General features: G+C 37.5%; 1 protein-coding gene and 1 long non-coding RNA gene across 4 annotated transcripts in view; one reads left to right on the forward strand and one right to left on the reverse strand.

Moving 5' to 3' along the window:
• LOC110832027 (uncharacterized) overlaps window positions 1-20,432 on the reverse strand; it is a 36,122-nt gene that overhangs the window by 8,703 nt on the left and 6,987 nt on the right. The window lies entirely within an intron of this gene.
• The window catches only part of CARPB (Carbonic anhydrase-related protein B), a 202,846-nt gene continuing 196,724 nt past the window's right edge, over window positions 14,311-20,432 (forward strand). Inside the window, exons 1-2 of one of the 3 annotated variants that reach the window (XM_087355561.1) lie at window positions 14,311-14,790; window positions 15,534-15,967. In XM_087355561.1, the coding sequence (XP_087211687.1) occupies window positions 15,904-15,967 (64 nt within the window). In that variant the 5' untranslated portion in view covers window positions 14,311-14,790; window positions 15,534-15,903. The remainder of the gene's footprint in view (window positions 14,791-15,533; window positions 15,968-20,432) is intronic. The other 2 variants (XM_087355562.1, XM_087355563.1) reach the window with 2 other exon arrangements.

Below are 20,432 nucleotides of genomic sequence, written 5' to 3' on the forward strand. Positions count from 1 at the left end.
GCTATGTTTGTTAATAAACTTCGAGTGTTATCTTTTCTTGCCCAGTATGAGCTGCAATTTCACGGCTGGGATTATGAAACAGACGACGTGGGAATACAATTTGGGTGGGAGAAATAAGAAATACATATAGTATTTTTCTAGATAAGACTAAGGAGATATGTGGTTAATATTAAGATAGATGTATAGGAGACGCAATTTGGGCGGGAGAAACGCGTAAATGTGGGTCAGAATACTGTCCAGTTGGCGGGATTTAGCATTAACGTAGTTCACATATATGCTAATGATGATGAAAGTGAAGGAAACAATAACATGACAATGATGATTATAGTAATTTTGACTCCGGTAGTCTGTAAGCGCGACGCGGTTTGTAATTGTCTCTTCTGTGTAAAAGTTACAAAGGTTTATTGCCTCTGCTCTGAGAACTTGCCGACCACGCCTGCACTAAAGTCATGTGCCACTGTAATAAAAACAGAGTGTAATTGCAACTATCTCAGAACAGGGTGATTCAACTTATGAGAGCCACTAGGGACGTTCTGAGACTCGGAGCATAACCGAAGCTCTAAGCCAGGAAGCCGTGTTCTCACGTCTCTGAATCTTATGTAGGCCAATGTAAAGTGACCCAGCAGGATGATGAATTTTCGGCTCCTTTTTACTTGTGTTCGTCAAGTTAACGGTTCAGAACTCGGGTTTGTTAATCTGACTGTCTTCTGGGATGTTGCTCCATGTGGTATGGTAGAAGTTTACCGACGTTTCAGAGGTGCTCACTGCCTTTATTGCCCTGATCATGGAATCAGTAAGCAGTTCGGAAACGTCGGTTAACTTCTACCTGATCATACATCGCAATATCCCAGTAAATAGTTATCTTCTTATTCGTCGCCATAAGAACCTGAAATATCACTCGGTTGTGAAACTTTATGTTTTGAGGGCGTTCGTTCTTTGCTGTTGAAATAGTGTCGTTAAACGAAGAATAATAGTCAATCGGTAATGATTGGATTTTTTTTAAAAATAAGTAGACAATTTATGTAACTAATTATTGAATTTAGTCCCAACATGAGACTATGGTAGTTCGAAATAAGTATCTTCTTGTGGAACTTAAAGGTTCATTACCATGCTCAGAATAGCTTGACAATCTCATGGTAAAGTTACTTAGGCCCTCTGTACCAACAGGTTCTTTATCCCTGCTGAAAGTGAGTCTTCAGTTACTTTGTGACGTACGATTCAGTCCTGTGTACATGCCTTCTAGAGCTTGGTTATAAAAGTTATAAGGTAATTCACATTCCATCCATATGTAAATGCTTACGTAAACGGGTGTATTATTTGGCCTCATGACATTGTGGTTTATTATGGCTGTATCAGGAAACACGGCCTTTTCGAAACTCACTGTACTTTTGCAGCTCCTATTTGTTTGCATTCCTGGGCAACAAGTCGCTGCTTGTAGTAATTAAAACCCGTCCACCATGTTGTGAGGTGTCAAGAGAGAGAAAAAAAATATTTGCCTTCGTACATACGTGTTTAACACAGTGTAAACGACACCTCCCACTACGAAACTTCGGGATCTCGTTCTCGGGCTTTGTTATTGTTATTGTCAGACCATAGCTGTTCTCGTTATTATTGGTTACACACGTAGATGTGAGATCCGAGGTTTTTGGGAACGAATCCGGGACATTTTAATTACTGAACTTGTCAGGAAATAAATAAACTGCCATGTAATATACGATGTTTAAAATACCTGCCGTGCAAATACATTAAAAATAAATAAAATTTATTCTAATTACACTTATCATGTTGATTAAAACCACGCATGACACTTCAGTAAGGTATTCTGTGATATGGCAATATAAATTTTACCTGTTGTATACCATTATGTAACGTTCCAGATAAATCTAATCTGGATTGATTGCTGACATTAATTGCAGTCCACCTGTTGACTGCAGTCATATTTAACACGCGACACGACTTGAAGCAAATACAGTAGTAAAATGCTTCGGTTATGACACATAAGCCATAAGCTACAAAGCTTTTTAAGTAGATCATTGGCGTATCCATGGCGATTTGAACGTAACTTCAATTAATGACACGCCATAAATAAAGCGTATTACGAATAGAAAGACGTGTTTTTTTAACGATTTAAGCATCGGAGCCGAAAAGTTCTTGAAAGGGAAATTTTGTTCCTTGAATCGAGAGGGTTAAAGTGAATGAACTTAAGTAACTCAATCACGTGAGTCCCTACACGTATTATAAGATGTCAAATCGAGGCATATTTTAGGCCTGCACATCCATTTTGTTATATTTACAATTTGATATATGGTATATTTTCCTTCCACACTGTCGTAAGTTGGGACACCTGTTTTCTTATCTGAATCCTCTAAACCCCGCTTTTGTTTTTATGTGGCTCTTATTTCTTTCAGAGTTTCTGTACTGAAACTCTTCTGACGCTGAAGTTCGCGTTCAGCTTAGATTTTCGAAAACCGAATGCATGCAGTAATTATTCCGAAAGAAAGCGTTTCCCTCTCACACAACAATGAACGTGACCCCCCTCGTTCCTCGAAGCGTGACGCTTTAGTTGCTAGGCAACACTAACAACTTTCTTGTGCTTATTTGTCTATTTGTAAAGCAAAGCTTTTGTGATAATAATTATTGTAAGGACGTGAAGTGATTAAAAGCAGAGACTGTGCTACCACAGAGCGCTCTGAATTTCTTAGACTCTTTGCAACTTTGCCAACTTTGCCGCTTTGTTCACTTGGAGAAGCTGCGATGCGTAGAAGAATGAAATTCTTACAACCTTAGATAAATAAACACACGAGTAAATAATATTTAATTAAACTCACTAGAATGTGCAGTTACAGTGTTTGGTGTTTCCAGCTTTTAATTAGAAACTAAGCCAACTTTTAAACGAGAAACACTACTATGGCGTGTCCAGTAAAGTATAAATTTAATTTTTACAGTTTTGATGAATACGTAATTAATTTTCCTAGCTGTATATACACGAAAACATGTGTTGACATAATGCTTTGTTTTGTGAATATAGTTCTCTCACGTTTAATCCATCCTATCCAGTGGCAGTGCTGTTTTCTTGAGAAGTAAATCGGCCACAGAGTAAAGCTAACCACTAACCTCCATCTAGTTCCGAGTCTAATAAAAGTATGGAGTTTTACCCTTACTCCCCCCATACGTCTTCATGGCAGTATGTAAAGAACGGGTTAAAACATATCATCTGTCATGTGGGAGCGACCTTAACATTGAAACCATGTACATATGAGTCTCGTTGCAAATATTATGAACTTTCCAAACACAGTGTATAGAACGAAGTTCAAAGAATGCCCCTAACTGTGAAATATTTTTTTCATCGCCATCATTTCAACAGAAACAAGATGATAATTCCATGTTTCTGAGTGCTATGTTAGGGAGGACACACGACAAAATGCATTGTTCATCGAAAATAATTGAATTCTTTCCCGCAAATGTCCCCAATGGAGGGAGCGAACAACTGAACAACAAGGCGCATCGCTTTTTATATATATATATATATATATATATATATATATATATATATAGTGGTTTCTTCTTTTAAACAAGGACATGATAAAGTCCAGACAGTGAATAATTTTAAGTGTAGACCTATTTGTTTACCGATTTCTTTTTCCACAATGTTAAATATAAAATATATTATAGTTTTCATACGATGAGAGTTTACCAGATATTTAAAAAAAAAAACAAATAATAAAATGTTATATAACAATGTCGGATTCAATGGAATTCAATAGTTGTGGAATGTGTGAGTAACTGAAAGTGATAAAGTGATAAGAGATGAATTCATGGAGTAAAACAAAGACGTAAGAAAGAACTTAGACATTAAAATGAATTATAGGATGAAAGATGCAACTTTACTGATCACGTGCGAGGGAAGGAAGATGATAAATTAGTTGAATACAAACTAAAGTAGTAAAATATCTTAGGAAGATTTGTAAAGAGATGAACGTCTCAATTGTAAAAAACTTTTAACTCGTAAAAGATAAAAAGCTTATCGGTGGCGCCCGAAGGAGAATAAAACGCAAGTGAGTGCTAAGCTTGTCACCCCGGCCGCTTTAACCTCAAAGATAATTCTCCACTAACCAATACACTGGGTAGATCGCAGTCTGTATGAATGCGGTGGTGAAGATAAATAATTTAACCTCTTTCTGGAATCGAACCACCATCGTCCAGTTCGTATAGTATTTTCAGGTGTCAGCTCCTAAAGTAAAATGATAACTATATGTAACACTCAGTAACACTTTTTTGTTGTTTGTGAGTTTCGTGTAATTATCACTGTAAACAGTTACCATTTTCTTAAACAGCTTTAACCATTTGATTTTTATAATGGTGAAGTTTGGTTTTCTTTGAGGTACGGACTGAATTCGTAAATATTATTTATATTACCATTTGATTTAAGGGGTTAAAAGCTCATCATAAGAGGCAGGTGTTCTGATAATATTTGACAATGATACTCCATATTTATTTGAAACTCGGCCGATATGTCGATAATTCGTGGTTTTCCTCAGATTCCACAAGCAGGCGTACGAGTAGTATCTTGAAACATGCCGTGATTAACTGTTTCAAAACCTTTATCTTACTCTTAATGATTATCCAGTAATCAGTGGTAGCTTATCAGCCTGTATTCGGTTATAATGAATAACCCGTTCTCAGTTAATGTCGTGATGTTTGATCGATAATGAAGCTTCTCCGCTTTGGTGCGACAAACTTGGGGGGTGAAACTGTGGAGGCAGTTGGGGTTCAGGTGGGGTGGATGTGAGTGTAGGAAGCAACATCAGTACCATAGTAATTATACTCGCTGTAAGCTTCCTTGTTTCTCCGCGTGGCACAGAATAATAATCATAATGGATTCAACAGACTATGACAGTGGCGGACCGAGTCTTTGCTACGGATTCCGACAGAGAAGCTTACAAAGTTACTGCTCCAGGTATTTCCGTCCGGAATGTGTTCGGTAATTAGATAAGTTCCCTGGTTAGTATTGAAAGACAGTACGCCTACTAAATTCTCTACCGATAATACATTTAAATATCTTCCATTGATATGAACAAGATGTTCAAATTAAATAAATATTTGTGGAAAATAATGGTGTAAAATGAAATAAAATAAAATAAAGTGAAATTAACTTTTGCTTCATAGGGAAGCCATTTAGGAAAAACTTCATATTTCTGTTACATTTTGGTAGATGTAAAAGTTAGTATTACGATAATTTATTCGTCACAGGCTGTTAGGTACAAAATGACGTCAACTGGGGCACGGGACTAGTAAGAGTAATGGTTACTTATTAGGGCACACGACCTTTCACTTTTAGGTCTAAGCAGAGTGGTATACAATCTACTTTGAATTACGCACACTAGCAGGGATTAAACTATGCGTTTCGCCTACTCCACTAGCTTGCGGCAAAATGGAAAATAAACGTATATATTATGCAAACCCAAGACATTGTCTCAGACAGTTTGCTACCAAGTACTTCCGCTGGGAAATAATGTTTGTAGTATGGCCAGAATATGATTCTTTGTCTGATGCCCCTCCCAAACCCCTCTGGGTCCCATGCCAATTAATTTTAACAGACGTGAAACGCATTCTACCGGACTACTGTACTTGAATCAGCATTATCAAATGTATAGTACATGAAGGTCAACCAGGTGTATGAAATCTCAACGTATTTGGAGTACAAATTTGCGTTATTGTTTTATTTAACATGTCTACGTAAAATCCCCTGTATCTTCGACGTTAAAGTAGAAACAGAAATTGACGTCAATACCCAGGCAAATGAACTAGTCTTTTCGTGAACCTAATATTGCATATAGCACGAATACTGTAATGGCCCCACATAGGTGGATTGGCGACTTTGTAATTTGCTGCAAAAATGTCAAAACAAATTGAATTTACTATCTGTTCCAGGTATAGTTCTTAAAAAATTAACACATATTTATGTTACTTTTCTTAAAAAGAATAGAGAATGGTTACATGACATGTGAGAAGTGAAACATGTTGCTGAATGATTTAAACCCCTTTCTTCAAGGCTGGGTGGAAATAAGGGTTGGCGAGGTGTTGAATTTTGAACGGCGTATGAATACCACGAACTACACACACACACACACACACACACACGCACATACTTCATCCGAGAAGTCTCTAACAGCCGAATTGCATGTGCCCAGTCCCCAGTGGAGGTCAATCAAGTTGTTACAGAGGGAACTGACCAAACACATGAGAACATAAGAACTGTCTAATCACAAATAGTGGACAAGTTTATTTATAAACATTTATAGCTATTGATAAAAGGCTTACCTCGCACGGAGTAATGCTGATGTAGGAATTCATCAACAAATAATTAAATACAGTGTATTCACTAGGCTCTGGAAAAAACGTCGAGGTAAAATTCACGACATTCTGTACGTAATTACAAATTAAATACCTCGTATGTAAGTAGACTCCACAATAAAAAATGTTCCAAACAAAAGCTTTATAAAATTCTTATATTAAAGGATTTATTTAAGAAAATCCCTATTTAATAAGACTAATACATTTTAATTTGACCTGCAGGAGCCAAATTCTCCATTTTCATAGCGACTACCGCCTAATACATAATTTAATCTAAATCATCTCCGTAGTTTCGGACATGAAACATGCGGCTAGTAAGCCAGGCCTCGATTTTGTTAGTTAATTTTAAAACGCTCTTAGAATGAAAGTTTTCTGGCTATTGCAGATTAGGCAGTTCAATAGAGCTTCTGGGGGACAAAGAACTATTCGAAGTGACGTAGAAAGCCGTGGGTTGGTGGATGAGTGGTTACATAATGCATCAAAAGCCAATTCGAAAAGTCGGCCTCTCATTCGTTCTCCTGCCCAACGAACAAACAAACTCTACGATTTTCTTTTGAAATTACGTAGACCAATACGTTCCATCTCACGAGTTTAATAAAGCCCAAGAACGAGGTTCACTGTTTAAATTATCGCACTTCCAATACAATAAGACCATAAATTAACTAATAATTGTGTTGAAATTACATAATGACAGTTCTGTCAGAACTCCTTCAGCTAGGCCCATTTCTTTCATTCTTTCTGTGCCTCTGAACAATTTTGTGAACTTGCAGACGTCTAAAGTGTACAAAATTTCGGTTGAGAAGCCTGAAGAGAAGAGATCAGTGAGATGACCTAGGCGTAGATGGGAGGATAATATTAAAATTTGTTTGGGAGCGTATTGATCGGGTTCATCTACCTGAGGGTTAGTTACCTGACGGCGGGTTTTTGTAAATGTGATAATGAACTTTTATATTGCATAAAAGGCGGAGAATTTATTGACTAGCTGGCCGCACTGTTGGCTTTTCAAGAAGGACTGCTCCGGAGAGGAATTTGTGCAGAGACACGTATCTTTGGCGATGTTTGATATTCATTTTAGCCAGACGAATGCATTACATTCTGCAGTGAAATAAGATTGCAGATGAGAAAGAAATGAGGAAGGAGAAAGCAAGTAGAAGGAAAATACGAATAACGATGAGTGAGAGAGAAGACTAATAAGACACGTGATTTGTCATCTGCGTAGTTTATGTAGATGTGATTAATGGCCGATGAAAGTTTGGTTTGTGGAAATAAGAATGAGCCTAGTTCATATTTTATGATGGTAACCTAGGAGCTACTTGTCAGGAAAGACTGAAGTAAAACGCGATAAACCTCAATTGCAACAGGTGGTCGTCACGATTAAAACTGAGCTCGTGACGAAGCAAATATTAAATATTCTGTAAAATTCACAGTATCACCACATAATTAAGTTTTGCAACGACGCTCTTTCAGCTGCTAAGGATATGACACTGGACGAGATAGACACATGATAAACGTAAGGATCTAAAAGGAGGTGATTTTATCATATCTGGTTGTACTGTTTTAGAGCTTACCTGCAGGAGAGCCGAAACAAGACTGTACTCCGTGCCTACAGAATGGCTTCTTTTTCGTATACTCTTTTCGTCGTCTGCCTTTACATCACGGGGGATTAAATCCCGTTTGGAAATAACTGTTATGGTAGCGTGAACATGAGTAATGAAATATATAACTCCAACCTCGAACAAAGAAATGTGCCGAGTCCCACGTGTTGGTCAACTTAGTAATTTCATAGATATTTCAAGAATGGTGAGAAAAAGGAGCGCTTCTGGGGAAAAAGCACGAGGGCGAGCCAGAATCGTTTAACGGGTTTATCGCTGTTCCACGGCCCTCGTTTATCATCCACGCGACCTGCCGGGAGGCCGGGGTGAAAGTTGAACCGTCAATTTGTCGCAGCGGTTTTCTGAAGAGAGGCGGACGGACGGACGGACGGACGGTCTGAGACAAACAAACAAGGAGTGAAAAGGAAAGAAGGGGTCGAATTGGGCAAATGAAGACGGACAGTTGATACAGAAGAAATGGAGGAATAGTTGGAAAGAGACGGAATGAAAACGAGATAAAGAAGAGGCTGCCTGCCGGAGGCCTTGTATAAAGATGAGGAGAGGAAAGTAGGCTCAGAAGTACGCATGCGTTGTAACACTTCCAATATTGCTATGACAGAGAATGGGGAAAAGTTGCTTCATATTTCAGGAATGTTTGAACACACTTTTTTTGTTTATAATTCTGTTTTTTTTGCCATTTTATAAAACACTTTTAACTTGAAGGTTTATAGCACGAGGAATCCTGCTAAGAATACCAGTGCCCCTCGTCTTTACCTCCCTAATATCTGTTATTTCATTCGGTTCAAAGAAATTGATTTTTAAGTGAAGTTTGCTCGAAATGCGGTAACCTGACCATCAAAGTTTCAGTGATCCGACTCTTTTCAGCCCGGTCGCAGGCACGTGACTTCCAGAGAGGATGAACATTTTATGACAGACCCCGCACAGCAGCCAGCACTTTTATTTACGAAGAACGGAACTCAGCTGTCATTTTTGTCTTTCTGTGCGTCGCAATAAAACTGACAGATTCGGTCGCACTGAGCATGCAACTGCAGCAGCCATGCTCCAGACGTGTATGATGGAGGTATCCGGTTCGAATTACGGCATTGCTAGTAGATATACTACGTTTCGTCGTTTTTCCCAGTCTCTCCAAGCGAAACAAAGAGAGAAAGAAGAAGAAATGTTGAAGAGGATTAATGGATAGGAAAAGGGTTGAAATAAACGGAGAACACATGAAGGAAAAGAAGGAAAAATGTGTTGAAAGATAATAAGAAAAAACAAAGATAGAAGGTACAGAGCGGGAAATTTGGTGATTATTTAAGTGGGGAAAATGAGTTCGGTAGAAGAGTGTAGTACACGTTTTACAAATAACTGCGAAATCAGTAGGTAGACCTGACTTCTTTAGACTGTAGTGAGTGGAGTGTTCAGTAATCAACGTGCCCAAGGCAGAACCACTGTTTGACAACTCCTGCCAGTACTGTGGGCAGACATTGAATTCAGACAACAATCTGGGCCGACCCGGTACAGCCGTCGGGTACTAAGCCTCTTCTTGTCGCCAAGTTTAGCAGTTGCTGCTATAATACCTCAACCTCCCCCCCCCCCCCCCACACTCCACACACACAGAAGTGTCGAACTTGGGTAAGAGGATACAACTTGGCGTACCACAGTCGCCACACATTATTAGCTGATGTACGTCTTCTGTGGCTCGGCGAATTTGGAGGATTTAACTGTAATTTCCACGAGGAGAATGAGATGGGCACGTAGCACGCATAGGCGAGGTGAGAAATGTGCAAATAACTTTGTTGGGAAGCTTGAGAAGAAGAGAACACTTCGAAGATCTAAGCGTAGATGAGAGGGCAATATTAAAATGAATTTTAGGGAAATTGTTTTTGGAAGGGGTGGATTGGATTTATCTGGTTCACGTTAGAGAACAGTGGCAGACTGTTGTGGACACGGTAATGAAACTGCGGGCTACAGAAAAGGGGGCAGGGAATTTATTGACTATTCGATCGTAGGCAAACTGTTATCTGCTCTAGAAGGATTCTGCTGGATGCAGTCGGTCGTATGTAGTTCACAGTCATGTTTGTACTGGCAAATTGTGGTCTTCTCGGTTGTGAGACTCTGAATTCTTTTACGCGGTTAACAAACTTTCGACTGTACTGAACATCTTAAATTTCACAAGCCTAACTTTGGACCAGTTATACTATATCAATGTTAGTCCCTAAAACCAGTCTTCAGATTCCACGGGTAATGTGCGATATTATTATTTAGACATAATTAGGCTTAATTATTTCCTATTTGTGAGTAACTAAGAATATTATTACAGGAGGCTCAAATAGAGTCTATAGTAAAAATAATAATTATAACAGAATACAAAGGAATTCCATAAGTCAGATACGAAGGTATTTTAAGACACATGGTAAAAGACAGAATTAATACGATGAACATAAAGTAACGGACGTTAAAGCAGACGAATTTGCGTTGAATTCTGGCATGTTCTTGCAACGACAATTCTCCTTTTTGTACATTTCTTGCTGTGACTCACATTTTACCTGCATTATTGTAATGTCCAAGCACGCAAAGTACTTTTATTATCAGGCAATTCTGTATTGTGGTTCTCCAATCTTGGTTTAGTCCTGTTTCCTATTAATCACGCTCTGACGTAATTAATCTCCATCACCGATCCTAACCTCCCTTAATTGGATCCCTCTTGAGGCAATAAAAACAATCAACCAAGCGCGATTGTTCCTGCAGCCATGTAGATTATGTAACGCTGTGCTAGCCAGCGATTCGTGAGCCATTTCAATAGCTTTCCGAACCAAATTTCATTTTTCTCTCTTTGGATGTGCGTAACGGAAAATATCACATAATGAGAAACTTCATAACTTGAAAAATTCAATTGGGTCGTTTAAAGTCATAGAAGTTTATCGACGTTTTGGAGGTGCTCGTTAAAGTGAAATTGCCTCTGAGAGGGATTAACATGTCTTCTGACTGATCTATCTTGGACTTACATATTCTGATACTTGCTACCCTTACGTGATATCTATTTAGAAACTGTCTGTATTCCAATTCTCTTGACTTAAAAGTATTTATTTTATTTATTTAATCTTTTTTCTCTTCCATTCTGGCTTCTGGACTCCTGAAAATTGTACCTATGCACATCTCTGTGAGACATGCAGCTATATTATATGTCTTCCAAACCTAAGTGATGTGAAAGAAATATAAAATATATATTTTTTTAAATATAAGCACAGAATTTTTCTTATTTTTGTATTTTGTCTTGAGAGAGATAAGTATGTTGACAGAATGCACATGTATTTGAAAAATATGTGCAATAAATATAATGCGAAAAGGTTATTTATTTTCGCGACATGACTCAGAAACATAGGAAGCACGTAAATCGTACGTCACAGTTTTTTTTTCTCAAATGTTGGTAACGTAAGTTAACTACAGCTTTTCGGTTTAAGGTCTTCCTTGAAAAGTGGCAGCCCTTCAAATGGTCAAAATATATCCCGTTTTCAGAAGATAAACGAGGTTTTTACCGTGCTCATAAAAGACTGCAATTGAATCCTGTTCAGAGCCAGTTCAATCAAAGCCACAATTTCTACTTTCCTAAGGTCTGTTTTATTCCCATATAGTCATAGGTCCTTTATGTAGGCCTTTCCGTCTGTATTTATCGATCAGGATATTATAATAATTTCTTGTTTTATTGCTATATGAGCGCTCTTTATTTAATCAGATATTGATGACATGAATGAGATTATGTCCTCTTCCAAGGCGAAAGTACATGATAGTGGAGCTTGATTGCCTCTGTTACTAGAACTGGTCTTTGTACCAACGTCTTGGGCTTGCGAACGTAAATTAAGAAGTTATCTTCGTAATAACGAAGTTGCGGGCAGATAAAACTGAGGTAATTGATATTAATTATAAGGTTTCACTTTCCCTAATTCTTCTTTAATCATATTAGTGGTTTTCCAGCAGATAACAGTAGGTTAAAACGAGAATAATGCAATTAAAGAAGTAAGATTTATGCAGACATCTAGCCACGTCTTCTGAAGTAAGGCGTCATCACAGTCGGAATTTTGAAGAAAAAGTGTTTCAAGGCGTAGGAAAATAAAGAAGACGCTTAAACAGCCTTCTAAATAATTAATTAATTAACTAAATTAACGGAGTAAGAAGAAGTAGATAAATTATTAGAAATGTGGCCAACCAACTAATGATTGGCTGATTGTTTATATGTCTACAATACAAACTAACTGAATAAATAAGCAGTATATAAATAAATTACTAAGTCGCTATTCCAGCGCTTAAATAAGTGACTTGTCAACTAGCAGAAACAAACTAAGTGAATGCAAAAAGAGTTAGTACTAAAATAAATAAATCATCTAGTGACTGGTAGCCATGAGAGAAATTAAAAATATTTACAAAACTTTAGCTGGAAAACCTAAAGGGAAGAAACCATTTGGGATGGGTGACCTAAGCATAGGTAGGATGATAATATTAAAGTGTAGAGTGTGAGTCTGGGTTCAGTGGTCTGTTATTATGGTCCAAGGGCGAGCTCTTATTGACATGGTATGAAGTTTCGGATTTCAAAAAATATTGTGGAATTTTTTGAGTGACCTACGTTATTTCCCGGAGGGTAAATTCGACCGGAACATATTCCGTTTCTATGACGTGCCACTTACACCTCAGTGCGCACTGCTTAATTTAGTTTATATTCGCACAACTAATTAAACAGTGTTACAGAATAATATTCTAGTCGAAATTCTGTACTTGTTTTGGTAACAACAGGTGTGAGAGTTTACAAAACACCACCAGTCTTAGTAATAATATTTGAACAAACAACTCCACGGCACAAGATATTTCTTAAAATTTTGTGACTTACATAGTTGGTGAAGAATTTACATATTTTTTATGGAACGTGGATGTTCATTACCGTGCTCACAAAAGACTAAGCTCCATTTCTAAAGCACTTAAATTCAGTAGATCATTGTACCCTCTTCCTATAATATGCATTATAATATTTCCTCCCATCTATTGATAGATCTCTTTTCTTGTGATTTTTCTCCTAATTTTTTGTGTGCATTTATTACTTCCTTTATACTTGCAGTTCGTCCCTGCCATAAATGTGAAGACTAAGTAACACTATGGCAGTGCACTGGCAGCATCTTTTTCCCGGACTGTCTTTTACTATAATCTTAATAATCCAATGAGCTTGTCGTTCTGTACGAACGGTTTATTCTGTCTATCACAGCGGTCAGCGCTCAGCAAATTCCTAGCGGTTCTGGACAGCTCCAACACAAAGATCATGATTTTCGATCTCGTTCGTTTTATGGATAAATCATTATGCTCGTTTGTAGAAGAGGTCTTGCTGTGGACCAGTTTGCTACTAAGAAATCTTACTAATTATCTGAAAGTATAAGCTTATCAGAAGTGTATTCTGAATCTCAGGACAATATGCCTAGGTGAAGTATAAAAATATAGGTATCAACTATTCTGTTGTATTAAAGAATGGAGCATATAGTACGAACAAGGATTCAGGACCAAGAAATAAAGACTTTTGTTTTATTCTGAAATAATCCCTTTCTTATTTCTGTTTCATTTTAATATTTTACTGTAGCTCTCATCTTACTGGATATTGAATTTTTAAATAAAAATTATATCACAACTTTTATTCAAGTTGCTGCATTTATTAAATAAGCTTTTTAGAAAAAGAAATTCTTGAACCCCCACAGAAACTTTTTTTAAAAAGTACGTCCTATAACAAAACATACGCACATAAACCAGGGTTTACGTACTTTTCTTTTGCTCAAAACTGAGAACCCACCTCCTACAAGCCATAGCCAAAATAAAAACCTTTCTAGCTTAGAAACATTTAAATTTTACAACCAAAGAAAAGCCTTCTCTTGTTTAATCTGATTCAGCCCATCGGACAAACTTCTTAATTTGTAAACAAATTCATTTCGTTACCACTGTCACTTGTAGGCATACCTGTATTCAGAGCGAGACTCCATCCTTGAGAAGAGGGCCTATTGATCCACTCATCCCCAAAACTTCTGTCTCTTTCAAGCCCTTAAAACATCCCTCTTACCCATTTTCTGTCCTTTTCTAGTACCTCTCCATCCCACTTTATCCAGTCATGCTCTCTACCTTACATCTGCGGAAACGACGAGAGATAAGAAGAAGAAGAGAGAGAGAGGTAATGTGGCAGACGGTGTACCAACTTTGGCGCACGCGGGTTGGGAACAGTGCTAAAATAAGAGTGGAATAAAAAACAGACACACACACCTCCCCCCCCTCCCTCACCCCCTCCCCAAGACCCTGACTCGGCGCACTGAGCCGATCTCGCTTCTGTTGTAAACCGCTTGAACCATGCACAGAGACACACACGTTGTCGGATAACCGGCGCGAGAAGTCGTGCTAGTGACACTAGTAGATCCTGGTGACGAGATCGGGAACCACTACAGACAACTGCATGTCGCAACGCGTGTCTGAAAGATATCGAAAGTGGCGGTAAGGCGGTAAAGGACAATAAGCTTTATTCTTATATATTTAAGACGTGCTGTTAACACGATTGTTACAAAAATACACGTGTTTACTTACGCGAAGTTAGGGAATAATTAATAACTAGATCATTCTCGTTGTGTTGGAAACAGTGAGTGATTTTGTTTGATGTGAAACACTTGAAGATTAAACGTGATGTTAGCGTAGTACGTAACCTAAAAACCAAAGTGATATCACTTGACATTTTTTTAGATGTCTTGAAAGTAAAGGAAGAATGTGTGTGTAACAGAACGGTGTATCAGAATTGTAGTCTTCGATACTGCTTTTAGGTTAATGCTACTTGGTAAATAATGATATCTTAGAAAATAGCTACAAAATTATTTGCCACAATTTTTTTAAGAATAAGATTAAGAATCTAAACACGAACTTTCTGTGAAGTTGCAATTTTATCTCAAGCATCCTAAAGGAAATAAACCAGGCACAAATTTTCAAATTAGTAGCAGGAAACGCTGTCAAATATTCGTCATCTCAGGACGAGTTGTGGTAGTGAGTCAGTTTATTGAATAATACAGTACCACGTGTAGGTGTTTCTGCTGCCTTAATTGCGTAATACGAGGGGTGTACGGTAGAGGAGCCTCAGTGGCGGGTGGATTGTCAAGTGTCACTACTCGAATGTTTGAGTTGGCAAAATAATTTAAAGGAACTGTGGCGAGTTTACGTAATACTTCGTGAAAAATAACATTCAGGGGAATACTGTAAATTGTCGCTAAAAGAAATTTTCAATGTTGTAAATTTTATATGGACGGAAGGACCATAAAAACCGCTGAATTTTAATATTTCTGAGGGAAACTTGTTTTCTGATTATTGCAATTCATAAATCTCTGTTGATAAAGAACATAGACATAATTAAGCAATTAAACATTTGTAATACTAAAATACCTTTACACCGAGATCAGCCAAGTGCTGGGTCAGAGATGACATCTATAACTTTCATAGTATTTCGAAGAAATAGAGCAAAAACTTTATATAAGCATTCAAGAATTTTATTTAGTAAAAATTAACATTTTATTTTTGTTATGTGGATAGAAAAGGTTAAATTAACAACGAAAACACATCGATACAGAGGAGAATGTACGAGAATATTTCCGATATAAAATATACAGTACAGATCACCTTTATAAAAACGTGGACAAATTAAAACAGTTTCTTCGTGGAACATGTTTATGAGGCGAAGAACGAGGAACAATTGATTTGAGCCCCACACCATTTATCTTAGGAAGGCGACGAGTATAGGTTTTAAAAAGACACGCATTTTTGTCAGTGATTTTCTTTCATAAGACCTATAAGACTGAAAGAGTTATTAATAGTGTTTATATCCTCATTATGGAACAATGTCAGGCGTGTGAGTAGCTTGGAACTAAAACGTGTTACATTGTTGGACAGAAAAGGGGGCAAAATGATGATGAACACGGTGGCAAGTCTTCTCAGCATAATTCTGCAACTGTTTCTGCAAACGTCTGGTAAGTTTATCAACTTCTTAAAGTTTTACTATTTCTCCGTAATGTAGTTCGGTGGCGTATATTATTTTTCAAACTTATTTATAATATAAATCAATCCACATTGTATTTTAACATAGTTTATATTAAAACAATTTATTATAAACGATTATTATTTTAACAGTCGTAAGAATCCAACAATGCTACCAGAATTACGTGTCATTACTTCCCTTCACGAATATTCTGACGTGTAATTTGATATTAGAGATGTTTCAGAGATATTGTTCTTGTTATCTGGTTACATGCTACTTACATGCATTTGTTAGTTGTATAACCGGATTCATTGTGGCTGTGAAGGCATTATAATGCGACTTCTCTTTTCATCCAAGTTTTAAAATTATTATAAAATATAAAATTGTAAAATTATGACATTGTATTAAGCACAGTGGTGACATGTTTAACACATTTTTAAGGATACTGCGATTTGAAAAACTCTTTATGAAAAAGTAAAAAAAGAGATGATTATTGCTTTTTGCGATAATTCATGTCACTAACAAACTAAAACACGTGGATCAATAAACTGTTGAATAGTTTTCATAAGTCAGAACAAACAAGAAGACACGAGCCCTTTCTTTTATGTAGCATCTACGCTGTTTCATGAACTGAATTTTGACTTTGTTGCACAAAGGGTTCAAACCAGGCAAGCAGTGAGTGGCTTGGATTTATACCAATACCACTTAGCACTTAAAATCTGAGGGTATTTGTCTCAGGTGCAATTACATGAGACTCTAATGGATACATTGGTCATGTGAGTTTGTGCATAGGAAATCGATATAGTCTTTTATGTAACTCATAACTTTTCTTGTTATTTTTGTTCTTCATACGTCACTGATTTATCGTGTTCTGTATCGGAAATCTAGTCTTAGTCATGCCATTTAGCTATTTACATGCTGTTACTTTCTGTAGAAAAATATTTTTTAATTTTACAGTTTCATAGCGTATTTTTGATTAAGTTAGTCGGATTCTGTTGATGGCTTCAAGGTATTTTTAAATTAACTGTTAAAGGGTATATTAAAAATGGTAAGAAATGACAGGAGTGATGATACCACACATCATAAATACAGAAGTTCAAATTGACCAGCTAAAGCGTTCATTTCTCTTCAGAGTTTTCCACACAATAAATTATATTTAAGTAACAAAATTTATCGGTAACTATTATCAGATTAATATTCTGCATGCACCTTCAATGAACGTCATAAAAACCAAGTGGTACTTATCTGGCCCGCCAGCTTCACAATCTCTAAGTCTAAATTTTTTACGTTTCGTATAATTCTTAGTGAGTAATAGCAGAATGCCCGAAGTGCTACTTCGGGGAGTCACCGTGGCGACCTAGGCGACCCTAGCGACCTGACGTCTATAGTGCCCGGGGCGACTAATACGATCCGAGCGACCAAGGCGGCGACCGTGGTGTTAGAACCGCCTTGGAAAATATTGCGGTCGTGGCGACCTAGTGACTTGCGGGAGTTTGTCTAGTTGCACTAGGCTTAGGTCTGCTAACATCGTGCACTAACGCCATCCTAAGGATTTTCTTGGAGAGATTTGAAAGTCTGAGTCGTCGCAAAACTCTACGTCGGTCTTCCGGCGTCGTTTCTCGGTTAGTCTAAGCTAAGTATGGTGTCTAATGTCGGTGTCGGGACAGTTGGTTTTGCGACGCTGCTGATTGGTTGTCCAGCATTGTGCCACATCGATTCCAGAGGCGTTTCATGGTTTTGTTTGATGTTCTTAGTCGGCGTTGAGACGCTCGACGTCGGCTTCCAACGTCGTGTCTTGTGACTTCTCAGGTTCATGTTCGCTACTCGTGGAATGTTTATTCGGCGTCGCGACGCCTCTAGTGTCGATGCTTGTCGATTTTCCACCGTCTTGTTTAGTACCTTAACTAAGAAGACGCACGCTATATGAGGAATCTTTTCAGCGTCTAGACGCTTGTTGTTTGTTTGTGCGTATCCTGTCCTATGTTGTGACATATCTAAGTTCATCTGCTCAAAAGTTGGAATTATGTGTGGGCGTAATAACGCGAATCGTCAGGACTCTCGTCGGAGGTTTCTGCGTGTTTTTCCGAGTACCACGTATTTGTACGAGAATTGTAGAAAAAATGATCCCGAAACCCAAAATGTTTATCGAGACTCGAACCCAGGAGAGTTTTCTGTGATGTGGCGATTGTTACGTTTGTCTCTTTTTTTCGAAACAAACAACCCTGGTATTGATACTGTTCTTCTGCCCGAGTTACATAAATCTTCGCTGGGAATCGTACCCGGGGTCATTTTCGAGGTTCTGTTATTTGTTTCAGCAATCTCCGGTTACAAACAAATGATTTTGGTCAAGGTGCCGTTCTTCAATCGTGCTTGGTTTCCGAGCAACGGGAAACGCCCTAAGCTGGAATCGAATTCAGGACACTTTTATGGAGTTTTGACCATGATATGTTCTCTTCCTGGTCTCAAACAATAAACGTGCGAAGTTGAGTTGAAGTTTGTATATCCGTTCTCAAGCTCTTAGAGAACACAGACAAAGACACAAAATTTCAGTGTACAAGGTTGTTTGGGCTTTACAGGGTTAAGGCAGATTCTCCGGAATAATCTTTACACAGCGTTGAACAGTCAGTCGCAAGGAAATGCAGTAGTTGCAACTAACAAGTGTGATGATTCATTCGAACTTATAATTACTGTATATTCTGAACTCTGATTCGAGCAAGTTGCTGACAATTATGAATTAATTGTTCGCAATGAAAAATGTGTTTCATGTTGGACAAAATTACACATTTCCCCGTATGACTTGAGATTTTGACATTACGTCAGTCTTTTGGTATCACTGGCATAAATTATTTGAAAACAACTTGAACAAACTTTTAATTGGAATTTTCTTTTTAACTTACTACATGAATTAGCCAGGGTTAAATATTCCTCCCCTCAAACTGTTATCCCCCATTTCTCGTTTCTTCGTCAAATCTGGTTAAAGCAGAGAACTTTGCAAGAAATCGGAAGGAGAAAAGGTAAAAATTATGGCGTTCTCTTTCTCTTGTAAAACTAAGTCGCAGCCCTTTAGTAGCACTCGGACAAATAAGTTATGGCTTTAGGAGGCATGGATTCAGTAATTATTTTCTAGTCAACACCGAAATCGATTTTGCTGAGACGAATACTAATAAGCAAAACGCTAGTTATGAAAAGAAGAGAGATGGAGAATACAATAAAGGACTGAAGTAAGACCAGGAACGCCCTTTTTTTGAGCGAGCATAGCTTTCATATATGAATTCTATGAAAATTGATACTTTTTTTTAAAATTTGTAAATCCCCTCTCTTGATACTTTCGTTATTAGATTAGACAGAGCAATCAGAAGTGCGTTATCGGCTCACTGGTTTTGTGTACAGCGTGAACAGTCAGAAGACATACAAATTTTTATAGAACTTTATGCAAACAAGTAAGTAGGAGATCGGTGTCGCAAAAGTCCTAGAAGTAAGGGGACTCTTATTCTGAAATATTTGTTATTGCTCAATTTTTACATATTTTTACATTTATATGGGTAGGTGGTTTGAAGCTGAAATGGTGAGCAGAGAATTACAAACTCTTCCTAGTTTAAAATAGACCCCTTCCAGTAATACGCCATTTAATTCTTTGCAATTTAAAAAGTAGATGCTAATGAAGCTTGCCTGAAGACCTCACTTCAGTGCAAGAAAAAGTTATATCTTGTAGGCTCAGTTATGTAAAACACTTTTATTCATAGATTATTTTGGTTTCTTTTTAAAGTACTTCCACTTTAGACGGCTATTTTCGGGTCCTGTCTGAGCACAGAACGTGATTTCACTCAGTCTCCGACAACGAATGACAGAAAATTCTTTAAACTTTGGTAGTTACAGAGCTGGTTAAAAAATATTCAAGCACTTAGTTCGAACCGAAAGATTTATGCGAGATTTCAGGTTCTCACGGCGATAAATATGAAGATAGCTATCTTTAGAGATTTTTCTTTACAAAGTTCACAAGAATCCGCCAATGGTACTTTGCTATATTAATGCAATTCAGAAACCCCCACAATATTTAATTTCTAACAGTTTTAATATTATCTTTCTACAGACGCTTAGATCTGCTCTCTTTCCTTTAGGATTTCCAAGCAGAGTTTTTTACGCATTTCTTGTATCCCCCATGTGGGCGACAATGCAGAAAGTTAGAACTCTTTAATAGTCATATCCTCCAACATATTGTTTAAAAACAATATTACTATTATTATTAATTAATTAATAATCTGAAGATTTCTTTGTCTTGTTTGAAAATTTAAACACCTTTGTTACATCACTGTAACACCTGATGCTAGACGGATGGCTTTATCGAGTTATTGGATTTTCGGTGGACTGAAGGGTCATCTGATATTGGTTTGCATATGAGCATGGCATCAAATGTTCGGGATATTCTTCTGTGGAAAAAATAATTGGCTACTGTAATC

This window comes from Zootermopsis nevadensis, unplaced genomic scaffold (assembly GCF_977971745.1).
Source record: "Zootermopsis nevadensis isolate Lab colony 2312 unplaced genomic scaffold, Znev_1.0 Znev_ptg000024l, whole genome shotgun sequence".
Lineage (NCBI taxonomy): Eukaryota > Metazoa > Arthropoda > Insecta > Blattodea > Termopsidae > Zootermopsis > Zootermopsis nevadensis.